Source organism: Loa loa (assembly GCF_000183805.2).
Source record: "Loa loa unplaced genomic scaffold supercont3.4, whole genome shotgun sequence".
NCBI lineage: Eukaryota > Metazoa > Nematoda > Chromadorea > Rhabditida > Onchocercidae > Loa > Loa loa.
The window spans coordinates 383522-398900 of record NW_018108184.1 but is presented as its reverse complement, the minus strand read 5'-3'; the positions used below and the strand labels follow the sequence as shown (position 1 = coordinate 398900).

The following is a 15379-nucleotide window of genomic DNA, read 5'->3' as shown; positions in this document are numbered from 1 at the left end:
CAAATACCTGACGACGTAAGAAGACTACACTATTTGACCACAATATTAAGAACTCTGGAATGTCATAGAAAGATTGCTAAAATCAATGGAAGAGATAAAGAGAATGAGAATTTCCAAAGTAATTTCACAAACTTGATCATCGAATCGATCACACCAGTAAATTTTTCCCAGCTCTGTAAGCTCGACAATATCACCAGTGGGAAGCCAAGCTCCAGATAATTTACCGTTTATAAAACATCGCCTCGAACCACCGATAAGCAGTTCTCCAGTTTCACTAACATTAAATTTCGTGCCCAACAACGGTTCACCAATTTCCACACGAGTTTCTCTAAATGCTAAATTATATCCCCTCAATTGTTCTGCTTTTATTTAAGCCAATTCATGGGCTTACATACTTACTTCCAATCGATTTTATGACAAGAAGCCCAGCAAGATACTTCCGTGACTCCGTATACATTATAGAAATTAATGAATTTATGGTCGATATGGTAACGCTTAATAAAATTTGTTGGAAACGCTTCACCACCCAGAATTATTGTTCGTACAGTTGAATGACCAGCAAAAATCTTTGTTAAAGCTTTATGAGGTAGAATTTTCAGCTGTGATGGTGTAATCTGAAATAAAGCCTAATTTTAAACTCACACTGCCTAGCGCAAGAATGCATGACATATCATAGCATTAAAATTCATAAAATAAATGAAACATTGAAAGCGTAACTTAGCATTCAAGTAATGAAGATATATTCTAAGAATGCTCTACCGCGTACTATAACAGAATCAACGAGGATAATAACAAGAGAAGAAAATGACTGAAACAGCCCTCAATTTCCTTTTTTAACGCAAAGAGGTGTTCAAAGTAAATAAATTTCTGTTCAAAGTAAATAAATTTCGATTGAAACAAGCTATTTTTCATTAACTTCGTTGATAATCGTTTCCATGGACAGAAGTTTGAAAGACAAATTCGAAATAATTTGCAGATTTAATATAATATAAATAATGAAGGAATTAAAAATCTAGCCTGAATAAAGGTTACACCATATTTCAAGATTGCATCAGCTAATTTAGATGGTGTGGAACGAAACGAATCCGGAACAATCAGTAATTTTGCACCATTTACTACAGCCAAAAGAATTTCCACAACAAATGGATCAAATGTTGCTGCCGTAGCAAAAAGAATAACATCGGAAGTTGTGATTTGGAATCGACGACTAAAAAAGAATAATTTGGAGCTGCAGCAAACCTTATCCCGAAATAAAGAACGTTTTAATCTCATAAACTTCAGTGATCAACTAATAACAATTTGTTACAGTGCATACCACTGCGAGAATTATAAAAAATAATTTACTGGTACCAGCAAACGGTTAACTGCTTTTGTCTTAATTTATCCACAACAACAATTATGTAGAATTAAATATTTTTTTGTGCCAAATCATTCTATTAAATATTTTTATTTGTGTACGATGGTTTTAGTGAAGCAGTAAAATTCGTAATGTGATCTAACATCTCAGGCTATAATTCTTTAGTAAGTAGTAATGTAAGAAGAATAGGAGTAGAAAACATCTATGGAATCTGAAATCCTGACCTGAAGTCCCAAATATTAGGCATTATGCAGCTGTATGGAACAAGCACTTCTTTTCTCTCTCCTAACGTACCGGATGTCGTGATCAAATAGCAAAGTTTATCCTTTCCGAAATCATCCAGATAATAATACCCGTTATGATGGAAATAAATTTGTAGACCGTGTATATTTATTGGTAACTGATTGTCTTCTGCGGCGATAGAAGAAATGATACAAGATGTTGTAGTACTACGATAACTGTTTGCCGTTTCAATGCTTGAACAACAAACGAAGCAATTCTTTGTTTCCAGAACTCTGAAAACTTAAAACACCAACATTCTGAAAACTCAATAAATTAATTTAAAGTGGATTATTAAGTACTAAAACAACATCGTGAAAAAAAAGTCTCCTATTTATTCAGCATTTCAATAATATCTACATACATACCTTCAGATTCATTCATAGGTCACCGAAATTAATCTATTCTGGAGTTTACTAAGATACAACAGAAGCTAATCCTTTTTTTCTAAGGGCCAAAACGATGAGAAAATATGCGACAAATGACTGGAAATTGATGATATGGACAACTTCCAGTTAACAAAATATAAAATGAGTCCTGAGTAAAAGAAATGCAAACCCAAGAATAGCAGAAATAAATGCAGGATGCTTAGGAAGAGCTACAGCAATAAGACAGTTCCTGTAAGAAGTCAATTTCTCTGCAATCAGTGACACTCCGTTCATAATATCGGCATATTCCACTGTTATGCCACATGAATTATCCATTTCACCCATATATATCATTGAAAATGTTTTTGCAATTGGTGCCATCGACATTTTTATTCTGCAAAATGTTGAAAAAGAAGTGTACGAAGAAAATCTAAAGAACAATATCTTATCTGTAAAATGACTGTACATTGAACGTTGAAAGCGTCTTATAGAAAGTGTGTAAAAGTCTTATCCATCATCTTATAGAAAGTTAAACGAAATAAGTTCACACCACGCGCTGTACTTGACCATAATTCGTACTGCATTAAATAAGTGCTTGATGTCATAATGATCTATCATTAGGGACACATTATCACAAGCAAATTTAAGTAAATAAAAATGGGAACACATTCCAACTGGAAGATTTAGATAATTGTAATTTGCAATTAGATAATTGTCATTTTATTCCGTAGTATAAAGAAGAAGGTGAAATACACAATATAAATACACGACATTCTATGTTAAAGTGGATTCCTCATATCATTCTATTTCTAATTTTGCATATAAGAGGAAACCTACATTAACAAAGATTACGAACATAAGCTTTGAACACTTTTAACAAAATACATTACCATCAAAAAGTACAATATGCAACATAGTTTAATGTAGCATACATTCATGTTGTACAAATAATGCGTGGAAATCACACGTTAAACAAATTCATCGATCCGAAAGACTGCATAATGATGATTCAACGATTTCTCCTCCTGTATTCTCCAGCACGATTCATATACTCCACCTGAAGGGGTACGTTTTCCGTAAAATACTCGTCCAACACGAAAATGTACTAAAGCCATAGCACACATTGCACATGGCTCATCTGTCAAATATACATCAAATCCTGTACCAAGATATTGCAGTATGTCACCTGAAATACCTGCTATTCTTCATTCGCATAAAAGATTAAAAAAAAAAGAAACGGAAAAAACAATGGGTCATAACGAAGGTTTCCAAGAGCTTAAATTTGTCCAGCTATTCTGCAACTGCAAGTCTCTCACGAGTGGTACTAACCGTATATGAATTTCAAAAATCACATTAAACAATGTGATTCTATCAGCGAAATATGATTCTACTTATGCTAATGTTTATTTGATTCCGATGCAAGGAAATTACTTTGCTTGGTGCGATGTCTTTCGCAAAGATCTGAAACTGCAGCCATGACTGCATGTCCAAGAGGTATATTTCGGTTACCACTTTTTTGCGACAACTTCACCTTTTAAATCCACAATGACACACCCTGATCCACCGTTACTAATCTGAAAAGTTTTTTTTTCGACGAATTCTCCTTTCCAATAAACTATTCTTTGAAGAAAGAAGAGTTCGTTAGAAAAAGAAAGAAACATAGCTTCCTAACTTTTTGAGTTCAAGGTTTTAAAGACCGCAGTGAATGACATTTCAGCTATTACTATTCTAAACATTTAGCAGGAGAAAAAAAAATGTACCATTAATAATTGGAAATCGGCGACATGTATTTCTTTTGAAAATGATTTAACTTGAGGTTGATTAATTTCAAAAAAGAGCTCATCACGGTTGTAAGGATATTCACTACAGATCGCCTTCTGAATTTACTTAACTACCACTTAAATTTAAGCCAATCATCACCAAGCACCGGATGTATATCATTTATTCATTAAACTGTTTTAATAAATCTGTTCATTATTTAGTTAATTGTCACAGGTCTACATGCTCAAACAAATGTTTATATCTTAACCTTTTCCGATTCCAAATAAAAGTCAATAATCTTTTGGTATTCACTAGCTGTGAGAAAGTTCCCATTCAACAGTGCCTCATATTGCTTGTTTAGATGGAAGGCTGTAGGCCAATACTGTTTGGCCCAAAGAAATTGTCGCCTTGTCACTGGCTTACATAAAGGAACTTTCACCTTTGATACAGAAATATCTGGAAGCATAGTGCGAAGCTTCACTATAAATTCCTGAAAAATACACAGGATAACTATTCATAGTCTACATAAATAAACAGTTGAAGATTTAAAATTGCCTTTTTTGAAACCGATAAAAATAATTACAGCAGTCGCAGAAAAATTATTGAAAAAAACAAAGTAGTAACCATACTAATCTATAAATGGGTCGATAAATAGCTTCTGCACAAAAGATATTGACATATGCAGATCTCATTTCCGCTCCTTTCCTCCTTATAACTCAAAGAATAAAATTTTAAATAAGACTTCAAGGAAGATTTTTCATTCATGTGCGAAATATTTATTTACACCAGAACTTATCAGGTGGTGGTTGAACTCCAGACAAATTATGCAAGTGATGCCTGATGACGCCTGCAATCGCTATTGTTTTTTCTTTTAAAAAGAACTTGAAGTCGTGTCAACTATTTAAAGTTGTTAAAATACTTATTTCTAAAATTTTTGTTCAAAATTCCTAAAACAAGTATTCTAACAATTTTAAGTGGATGACCGACTTCAACTTCTTTCGAAAAAAAAAGAGGCAATCAGGGTTCCAAGTATCATCACCTATAAAACTTGCTTAGGGCTTAACCACCACCTGATAAATCCTGATTAAATAAATATTTCTCATATGAATGAAAGCCCCTGCATTTAACAATACCAAGTCTATAGCAAAAGGGAATAATGACCTGCGGTAGTGGATCAGTTGCTGGTTGGATAAGAATCAGCCCATTTTTGATACGCTTTAAATGTTTCGTTTCTGATGGCATGTTCGGCAAAATTTGCAGCACGTATTCGATTTTACACTTATCTTCCACGTATACTGCGTGATACTCAATGAGAGGTAATTCATCGCACACAATTTCTTTTCGCAGTACCGGTGTAATCCTGAACCTTAAATGATACACACAAAGAATTTATCTGTTTTAGAAGAAAAAACAAACAAATGTAAGAAATTTTCAATGTTAGTGTGAAGAAAATGTGTCGTTGACACTTTGTGTTTTGTGGATCAGGATTGTTTTTAAAAAAACTATACAAAAAATCATACGAAAATTTTCGGATTGTGAAAAATTACTTTGTTTCTCTAACATAATTTAGCAGAGACGAATTTAAAAATCTTCCCACGATAACTCCTTCGTTAAGAGATTTACCCTTCATTAGTACAAAGGATTCCAAAATTTTTTTTTCAGGAATAGCTCAAAATTACAAATGATTTAAATCAATAAATTTATGGAATGATCAAATAATATCAAACAAATTAACAACAAGAGTTTGGAGATTAGATTTTTACAGAAGAAACCAACTGACCTTCTTTCTTTCATTTTTTTCTTGACATCTCCCAACTCACCAGCCATACTCCAGTAACCAGAAGAAGTTGGCTCTCTTTCTGTACAGGCCATTTTTACAGAAAATCTGAAAATCGAAATTCAAAATTGAAATTTTACCTCAAAGTACAAATCCAAAATTGAACTGCAATACTTGACAGTTGTTTGATGTGATGTACACCTCTAAACAGAAAGAAGAACTGGAAATAGACCTATGCCACAACTCGAACTATCCGAAAAAGAAACACCTCAGGAACACTATGCACATTTCAAAAATGCTTTCAAATCTGTTATAAAATTTAACGCAGTAAGCATATGCAAACCAATATATCCCACCCATAGGTAGTGACCAGAATTATGCAGGTAGATATTTACTATAATCCAATAAGAATGTGTGATATGGAGAGCCAGAAAGGGAAACAGCAGATGTTGACACAGGCGTGAAATTCAGGAAGAAGATGACAATTATCTGCAGCTTTAGAAGTCTTGGAAAATCTTGAAATTCTCAAACTTCCAAACGAAGGAAATTCCCAGACAGTCTAAAGAGTTGTCTGCTTCTGTCAAATTAATCGAATTCTTCATTCGATTCCTTATACTGTTCGGTAATTCTTCTTCCGCTCATCTTTTTTTGTGGATGCATTTGAAATTTAAGCTTAAGGATTTATCATCTGAAATCAAGGAAGACTAAAGATTACGCTTCCTAATTTGATTTTAGATTTTAGAGTATTTTAGAGATTTTTGAGGTTACAAAATTTCCTATACTATCAAAAAAATTTTTGAATATTTTCTTAGTAATAGTGACAAATAATTGCTTTAAAAATTGCTGATGGAAGGTTTGAAAATTAAAATCTAAATTTCTGTTCCCAAAAAGCTATTGGCAGCCATTTATGCTCCTTATTTTATTTCTATGAAATTATTGATAAACGACGATGTGTTGCAGCCAAGCTAGCCATTTCGGTATATTCCTTAGAACAAATAGGAAAGTAAAGAATTATTAAAGAGATTCTGACTTTTATGACAAGCAACGTTTACGATATCTCCAGGAGGACCTGAAGTTGGTGGACGGTTAGCTAAATTCCGGAATAAATAATACTCCTAATCTAATATCAATATAAACATGCATCCCTAAAATAAAACTAAGTTTCCTGTGAACAAAAACTGATGTCATAAAGTTTACCTGTAATCTTCTGATATCAATAGAAGCAGAATTTATTCTCCCACAATTTATCCTTTGAAACTCTTGTAAAGATTCATCCAAAGGCATTTCACATACAAACATTTACTCTTCAGAAATCTCAAAAGCGCCATCAGTATACAATACGGTGGTGGGTTATATTTGCTTCATCATAATCACATCAAGAGTAGCAAATAACAGTCATCACGCGGCACTGAACTCACTACATTCAATTAGCGCAACATACACGACCCACTTCACTAACAAATCAACTTAACACTAACCATTAATTGATTGGAAGATTGAAACCAGAATATACCATCATCAATTCGTATTTCAACATATGATAAATAATATTTCAACCAAATGAACACAGAATAATCCCCAAAATTTCTATTACAAAAGGCTAAAAATCATCTGTCAGATGGCTCATTTCATAAATAGCTGATATTGTCGGAAAAAGAACCTTAAAATAACTAAAATATTTTTGCAAATATTTTGTACTAATTAAAGTAAACGAATAAAATAAAAATTCATAACATAATGATTGTCTTATTAGAATATTTTATGGATAAATGATTCATCACATAAGAAATAAAATAAATGTTCTCAAGTAATGAATCATTTATTCAACTCGTATAATTCTGTTGTAAACAATATCCGGTGTGATAACCTATTTGTAATTTTCATTATGTTAATGAGTATCCGGTCCAACAACCTAGCTTATAGAGAATAATAAGAATGTTGTACAGATCCTCTAATCTAATAATCATGCTTGTATTCAGTGATTAAATGTCATACATTTCCGCTCAACCAATTCACGATAATTCTTTCTACATGAAAACTAATCTTATATTCAGTGATTGTAAACCAATTCCTGCTATAGAAATACAAAAACCAATTATTTAGGATGTTCAATTCCATATCGACCAAATCCTCTAAAAGCAACGCCGACCGATATTCCCACATACTATTTCTACAATGTCTTCAAAACCAGTCATTATTCATCGACATTTTTTCATTACTTCTATGTATATTATTTGTTGGTATTTTTTTCCTATATAAAAAAAAAGAAAGAAAAAGAAAAATCTCAATTCTAAAAGCCTTCCGCAAAACCATTCGTAGCTGCCAACCAATAGAATAATAAGGATTTCTCCAACGAAAAACGCAATTTCCGCTACAGATATTATCTGAATCTGTCCCCTAAGTTACATATTAAGGTGAAGGTAGTATTAGTAAAGCTGGTACTGACCGTCATTTCAAAAACAGTTAAACCAGGGAACTACTTTAAAATATTAACTTAACCTCTCTACTTCCAGCTCCAAGCCGATCTTCTGCTATAGAACAAAGACTAATAAGGTTATTCCAGATCAAAAATCCACCTTGCTGCAGATCAGGCAAACCTGTCGGAAATGTCAACAAAGAGTGCAAAAAAGGGAGGATTTGTTTCATCAACCTACATATTTACTCAAGCCTGTGCACCGAGATAATCTCAAGGTGTTTTACTGTAAGCTCCATTTAAATAAGTGAAGATGAATTCCATATATATAGCGGATTTTCCTATATATATATTCCTTCAACGATAATTAATGAAAACACAGGGACTAAAAGAACGCAATACAACTTGTACAAACTTTTCCGATATTCGCAAACAAAAGCAATTAATGAAAGCATCCCTCTCCCCCTAAAAAAAGCAGAAACAAGTAAAGTATCAATACAGAAATGACTCAATTCCAGACTGCACAAAAATAAAGTTAAAATACCGGAATGTTTAGAACAGAGAATTTTACGACAAACCAGAACCTAATAAAGTGTAACACCAACCTGACCAGCGAAAAAATAGCAAATAATGAACCTTCGTTTGAACAACAATGAATGTTGAAAGGCAAATGATAAAAAAGCAAATGAGGAATACTTACATCTCAATGACACCAGAAACATGGCACCAAAGAATCAATTATCACTTATAGCAGTTTGCGAGGTTAATCGACTAAATATAGTAGGATAGTATAACAGGAATAGGATAATAAATAGCAATAGGATAATGACTAAAGCATTTAAACAATGAACAAGTCCAGAGAGAACAATAAGATGATATGCATCTCACAAAATTTTTAGGAAACTAACAAAAAAGAACAGAATTCGAAAGGTGAACCTCCCTAACTTTCCCTCCTATCTTCGCATATCATATTGTAAATGTAGAGACATTTAAAATTCAACATATAGAAAATCAATTCCTACTATCAAAATATATTATAGAAAGAGTCTTTTTTGTTAAAATTAAACAGTAAACGGGTATAAATGGAACAAGAATCTTTAACATACTCTTGCATTACGTACTCGAAGAAAACCATGTAGTAGAAGACCCAAGCGTTACACTACCTACGATCCATCCATTCATTCTTCTACTTCTCAAGATCATCTATCCAATGTAACAAAGCTGTTGGAAGAGGTGTAAATTCCTTTACACAATTCAACACCAAATCAATATCTACCTGGAAAAAAATCTTTTTTTACAGGAGAAATCAATCGAATTCCCTTTTCAAATCTATTATTTAAATTTCACTAAATCATACTAATCGCCATACGAAACTTATCAAATAACAATTGCTATGATGCGGAAAAACTTTTCGTAACATAACCACCTCAATAATGGCCATATTCTTGATAGTGCATGTCTTACCAGATGCTTATAGCAGAAATGTTTACCTGCAGAGATGTCCGCCTGAACAATAACTGTCCGCATTGATCTCTTTCTTCCAACACGGTCAGACTGCACAATGTATCTAGTTCCTTCAGCAGTATCAAATCGTCTTTTACATTCAGCGTTGGCAGATATTTGTTGACCAGTTTGCGGTAATCTGAAATCGAACTCAAATAAAATTAAGTCACTTTTCAAAAGCAAATAAAAGATAAAATTAACCTCATCCTCAGTCGCTAAAGTAAGTTTTAATTACGAAATCACATTCTGAGGTAAGCTTGTTCACCTATGATCTATTAACTCACTAAAATTTCGTCAGAAACCATCTAGCAAACATGTTTTTCCTATGCTCAAAAATGCACCAACTACCTGATTTGAAACAACAACTGGAAACGAAAACATAAAAATATAAAAACTGAAGACGATAATACAAAAAAGTTAAACCTAGAGCTTAACTGAAAAAGGAAACTAAGGTTAGTAATCTAGGTTGAGCTGAGATCTCAAAAAACAAAGCGACTCCTATTTTCGGCAAATAATTTTGCTCTAAGCATTATGAACCGAGAATAATTTCACGAAATGTGAAATCCTGTCGTCGCTGACAATGCACCAAACGAACGGAGCATAATAAAAGACACAGTTGTCGCAATGTCAAACCTGAAGTAGTGTAGACGATAACGTCAAAGATATCACACATTACTCAGAATTTTGAGAAGTTTCCGATATGGCGGAGACCATGATCAGAGTTTGAGTATTTTATAGTAAATTTTCAGAAAGATAGAAAACAGCAAGTATAACATAGTGATAAATTTTGAGAAATTTACTCGGAAATAGTAATTTTAGTTACTTCAGTAGTCCATAGATAACCCTATCCAAACATTATATGCACAAACCGTATTAAGTCAGGAAAGCCAGCTAAATCCAGCTAAGGAAATGCTTCATATTTATAATATAAAAAAATTTTGAAGCTGTCGATAACTTAACAGCTCTCACTTAAAATGATTGATTTCATCGTATCTTCATTAGCAATGATAGCATTTTTTGCTTCAATAAATATTCGCGAAGCGTGAGGACTTGCTAGACTTTCGATATGCTCTGCGTCCATAAAACACAGAAAAGTAGCAGTGATCTGTTTTAGAATGCAATAACTCCGTGTTTCATCGTATATTTGACGCAGTTTACGCTCTACACACTCATTAGCAATGAATGCCTGTAATCATTATTTTACAAAATTATCAATTGCAGAATTTAATGAAACAATTTCGCAGTCATTTTTCTTAATCCTTTTCTTTTGATTTCAACAGTTAACAAAGAAAATAATATCCTATTCTCTCCTGTTTTTAGCTTCCATCTCCTACTTACCTTTGTTGAGTCATCGAAACTGTTATATATTTCAAATATGTTAGTTTTACAATTTTTGAAGCCGTAGGTTTCTTCCATAAGATAAGAACGCTTTGTCTGCCTCCCTTCCAACGGTAAAACGAACTTAATCAATAGAAAATAGTACTTTATGATTTAAATAAGATAAGTTAGTACATACCTGAATAAGATTATTATTCTGTTGGTATTCTTTTACGTTAGTATGTAGAAACGTGGCAAATGCCTTTGTAAAATCATCAAATGATATAGATGACTGCGCAAACGATATGAACACATTGGAAAGACGTGAACGCACACGCTTCTCCAATAATTCGGTACAGTCCTAAAATTTAACTTTTCAAACTAGGAATTTCTCAGACTATTTCCAATTCTACAATTTTCAAAAAAAAAAAAGAATCGATAAAACAACCAATTGCTCAAATTAATATATAGAAACTGTTTTAGAATGTTTTGTGATAATTTTATATAATTTTTCTGTAATTCAGGTCTTTAACATGAAAAATTAACAGATTCATTTGATAAGTCGAACTAACTACATTTATCTGTAATTTGTGAGGTTTACCTGATGAGAGCTAACACAGAGCACAAAAACAGGTCCAGAACGTGATGCATTCAGAAGTGTATAAAGGAGAGTTTGTCGTCCTCGCGTTACATACTGATCAAAGTTGAACACGATAACAAACTGTAGTTGCCCCTATAACAGAAAAAAAAAAGTAAAACATTTCAAACAGTCAATGTATATCCTACCATATGCCACAGTCATGATAAGTTCTTCTGACAGTAAAATATATAAACAGTTACGTCAAAAATCCTAATGGCAGAAGCACTGCATATGATCATCAAAATGTTTGGAAATTATATTATCGTCTTTAATGAAAGTTAATAAAGAAAAACATTTTGACAAAAAATCGAAAAGCAATACCGAATTGGATTCAGATGTGCTGCATATTTTTAATGCATCAGTATCATTTTTTAGAATCAATCCATCAATAAAAACTATTTCCATATCATCCGCATAATCCATTACAACCTGATAAAAAGGTAAGCGAGCTGGAAGAAAAAAATGATGTCTTCAGGAAACAAATTTTTCTCCGCCCTCAGTAGACACTCATGATGGAAAAAACAACTTATCTCTGTTTTTGTCCTTAAAGAAGTAAAACCTATTGCGTGTAATCAAAACTTTTCAAAGAAAAAAGGAAAAAAAATAACAAGAAGCACGCAACAGGAAGGGAAGAACTATGACAGAAAGGTGAAATCTCTTCGGCAAATCACTTATTGATCTCGACATCATTCTCATTTGTCGAAAAAGTAAAAAAGTTAGTAACAAACAACAGCGAACCTTTGATATAACTGAACGTTTGCCAGATGATTTGGGTCCGATAACAACTGCCGAACTACCCTTTCTGCTTTTCACGAATTGTTTAACGATCTCATGCAATTTCCTAAAATGGAAAACTAGTGGGATCTAGAATGTCATTTACACACGAAAATTTTAATTCCATCCATTTTAGCATATTTCCAATTTTGGTGGGAAGGTTTTTTCTGTTAACGTTTTTTTTTTTTTTTGAATACTAGGATAAGACATCTCCGGCGAGATTACAATAAAAAAACCAAGTTCAATAAAATATCTCGCCCTTTTTTTTTGCTTAACATCTCTACAAAGCTTACGAAAAACTGAAAACAGGTAGAGATGATTCAGCAACGTTGTTCACCAAGGTGAAACCCAGTTAACTTATATTTCAGAGTAATTTTCTGAAAAGGATTTCAAATTTACCAGCATAAGGATGAATTTTAACAATCACTTTTCAAAGTATAATACCTGATACACTGATCCAAACCGGTAAATTTGTCATCAAGTTCAGCAAGCAAATGGTTAAATACTGATTCAACGACCATTATAACCCGACCAATTTAATCTGATAATACGGATGCCAAAGATTACTAATATAATGCTTCATGAATATTTCAATAGATTTTTCGTACTCGTACTTTCTTTATTATTCATAAACAAACACCGCACTATCACACTCTTCAAACCATTTCGCAAGATATTACTTAACGCATTCATTACAGTCAAGCACATCAGAAAGTGTGGGTGTAATATATTTGTTCGTCTCTGAGACGCTAACGTATGTGACTTCATTTAAATCTTGCGTAACTTTGAAAAATTGTATTGCATACAAAAGGAAGATCAAAATGAATAGCTGTTTATATGATCGTCAAATATGAAACAAACTCATCCAAGTAATATAAGCTGACCATAAGTACGTCTTTTATATGCAAAGAGCGAACTCAAGTACACACATTTGGAAATAAAAACGTTTATTTGCAAAAAAAAGTGATTCGAGAAGCAAATACTACCGTAATGTATGGATATCATTATTTGACGACAGTAATGGAAAGATTTTAGATGGAAAAGGGAAAATGAATATAAGAAATCAAAAGCAAAAACAATAGCTTCAAGCTCGACTATAAATTGAACAAGCATATAAAATCTGAAAAAATTTAAACTTCAGGAAAAAAATGATTTTACTAATGGTATTATAAATTAAACCACTTATAAATAATTGTACTGAATTCCAGTGCATGAGAATTAAAAAAAAAGACAGAGAAAAATGAGAAACTAGTCGAAACAACACCATTAATGAAAATATTCGGATACATTAATAACATTTTCAGAATGAAACCATAACTTGTTGCTGTTCTTCTACCATAGCTAGTGGAATATTTGGAAAAAACAAAAAACCGTATCCGAATCAGCTTCTTCTCTTCTTCCAAATGGCTTCTCTATTACTTTCATAAATGGTAATTTTGTTCATATATATGCAAAAACAACTGTTAAGTTATCAGTTATTGGAGAACAGAAAGTTTTCTAATGCTAAGAATTTAAAATTAAAATAAATTTATAAATGAAAAATGAAAAAGAATGATCAATTAAGGATTCGTTTTATTTCTTCTGGCAAGTAAAGAATTTACTGTAAAAAGACGCATTAATAAAAGTACTACATTACGAATCTATCGTCATTATTAAGGAATGATAAAAAAATGATAATAGTAATGACTGATAATGATGCTGACAACAGTAACTACAGCAGAAAAAACCACAATAATATAATGAAAAAAAAAAACATGAAAACAGATTATATTGATCGCACAGAAGCCATATACATATAAACCGATAAATGATAACCGAGCTGGAAAGTACAACTATACAAAAGCATAACAAACAATTAACATAAATAATTAAAACCAAAAATTATCAAATCGAAAAAGTTCGACAGCAAAAAAGTAATGACAAGAGTAATGAATGGTAAAGTAAATGATAAAAGCTAAGAGCATGCAAGAAAAGGAAATAGAAAACACAACATGGCAAGAGAATGTCGAATAAACATGCGGGAAAATTCAAGATAAATGGAAAAAAAAGTAATCACCGCCTTTTTTTAAAATTTTATAAAATATATTTATCTTTCCAGGAAAGGAAAGGAAATGAAAAACAGGAAAACCAAGGAAATAATCGGCAAAAAAATCTGCCGAATTGAAAAGACAAATCCAAAAAAATGTATGGAAATCTTTTCAAGATCGAAACCGGATAGTGAAATGTTATATGTAGAAAAAAGAATTAAAATACTAACAGTACCTACAACAAGGGATAGCAAAGGAGTACAAAATTATTTTTACGAATACAGTGAACTGCTTTTAGCTTACAATTAGAAAAGTCTATTAAAGTCTATCAACTCGGAAGGCTTTTCAAACAGAAATGTCTAGAGATTAACAACACAAGCCTCGTCTTCCAAGAAATGTATGTCATATACGACGAGTACAGGTGATTTCGGAGAGCGATTCCCAGATAGAGAATCTATCCCAAAAAACGTATCAGACACGCAGATATCCCAAAGAACGGCAAATAGCTAAGCAGCTTTTTTCTTGCTGAAGATATGAGGCACTGTTACACAAAATTGCATAACCTGGGTATTCATTACTGGTTTATAATATATTTGAAAAGAAAAAGTATTACGTGTTTTACCTTGAAGATAAAAAGAAGAGCTGGAAGCATGCATGCAAATTTCCAATAAAAAAGAGAAAAACGAAATAGGAGCAATCAGTGCAAGAAGGAAAGATACTGAAGATAAGAAATATTATAAAAATATAATTTTTTGGTCTTAAAGGGATTTTTGAGGGAAAAAAATAAATTGAATATAAGAGAAATTTAAGACAATCTAGTAAGCCATGGCCATTACAAAGCAGTAAAAATACCATAATAATGTTTATAATCTATGGCTCAATTTCTCAACGTGAAATTTAAAAATCTGAAGCCAAAACAAGCGAAATATCTAGAAATTCGAAAATGAACCGAATAACTTGGAAAAATTAAAACAGAACAAAAGGTTTCGGAAAATAAAAGTGAATAAATGTGCTAAAAATGAGGATAGACAATACGGTAAGTGCAATCAAGTTCAAAATCAAATTCAAATTCTTACACCAGACAATATCAATTTGCTCATATAAAAACATGCACTTTTTCTTGGGGAGGACAACGAGAATAGTAATAAATAACTATTCGTTAA

General features: G+C 32.2%; 5 protein-coding genes across 5 annotated transcripts; 1 reads left to right on the top strand and 4 right to left on the bottom strand.

Annotated features, from left to right (window-relative positions):
- Positions 1 to 45: 45 nt before the first annotated feature.
- LOAG_07277 (AMP-binding enzyme family protein) lies at positions 46 to 2408 on the bottom strand (the record flags this gene model as incomplete). The annotated part of the gene is made up of 6 exons (XM_020447387.1): positions 2195 to 2408; positions 1582 to 1872; positions 1018 to 1207; positions 400 to 614; positions 133 to 328; positions 46 to 54 (listed from the first exon to the last, which is right to left on the bottom strand). Exons 1-6 carry the CDS (start codon positions 2389 to 2391, stop codon positions 46 to 48), a joined length of 1098 nt encoding a protein of 365 aa, XP_020302376.1. The 5' UTR covers positions 2392 to 2408.
- A 564-nt stretch (positions 2409 to 2972) lies between these two features.
- Positions 2973 to 3481, bottom strand: LOAG_16459 (hypothetical protein; the record flags this gene model as incomplete). Its single annotated transcript, XM_020449110.1, has 2 exons — positions 2973 to 3190; positions 3436 to 3481. 2 exons carry the CDS (start codon positions 3479 to 3481, stop codon positions 2973 to 2975), a joined length of 264 nt encoding a protein of 87 aa, XP_020307424.1.
- Positions 3482 to 3509: 28 nt separating this feature from the next.
- LOAG_16458 (hypothetical protein) lies at positions 3510 to 5637 on the bottom strand (the record flags this gene model as incomplete). Its single annotated transcript, XM_003142809.2, has 4 exons — positions 3510 to 3578; positions 4034 to 4255; positions 4927 to 5131; positions 5546 to 5637. The coding sequence occupies 4 exons, from the start codon at positions 5635 to 5637 to the stop codon at positions 3510 to 3512; spliced, it is 588 nt and encodes a 195-aa protein (XP_003142857.2).
- A 3365-nt stretch (positions 5638 to 9002) lies between these two features.
- LOAG_07275 (hypothetical protein) lies at positions 9003 to 12736 on the bottom strand. Its single transcript, XM_003142808.2, has 9 exons — positions 12634 to 12736; positions 12154 to 12256; positions 11737 to 11844; positions 11377 to 11508; positions 10975 to 11136; positions 10428 to 10644; positions 9996 to 10091; positions 9446 to 9597; positions 9003 to 9231 (listed from the first exon to the last, which is right to left on the bottom strand). Exons 1-9 carry the CDS (start codon positions 12708 to 12710, stop codon positions 9142 to 9144), a joined length of 1137 nt encoding a protein of 378 aa, XP_003142856.1. The 5' UTR covers positions 12711 to 12736; the 3' UTR covers positions 9003 to 9141.
- A 1564-nt stretch (positions 12737 to 14300) lies between these two features.
- LOAG_07274 (hypothetical protein) lies at positions 14301 to 14726 on the top strand (the record flags this gene model as incomplete). Its single annotated transcript, XM_003142807.1, has 2 exons — positions 14301 to 14474; positions 14580 to 14726. The coding sequence occupies 2 exons, from the start codon at positions 14301 to 14303 to the stop codon at positions 14724 to 14726; spliced, it is 321 nt and encodes a 106-aa protein (XP_003142855.1).
- Positions 14727 to 15379: the final 653 nt, after the last annotated feature.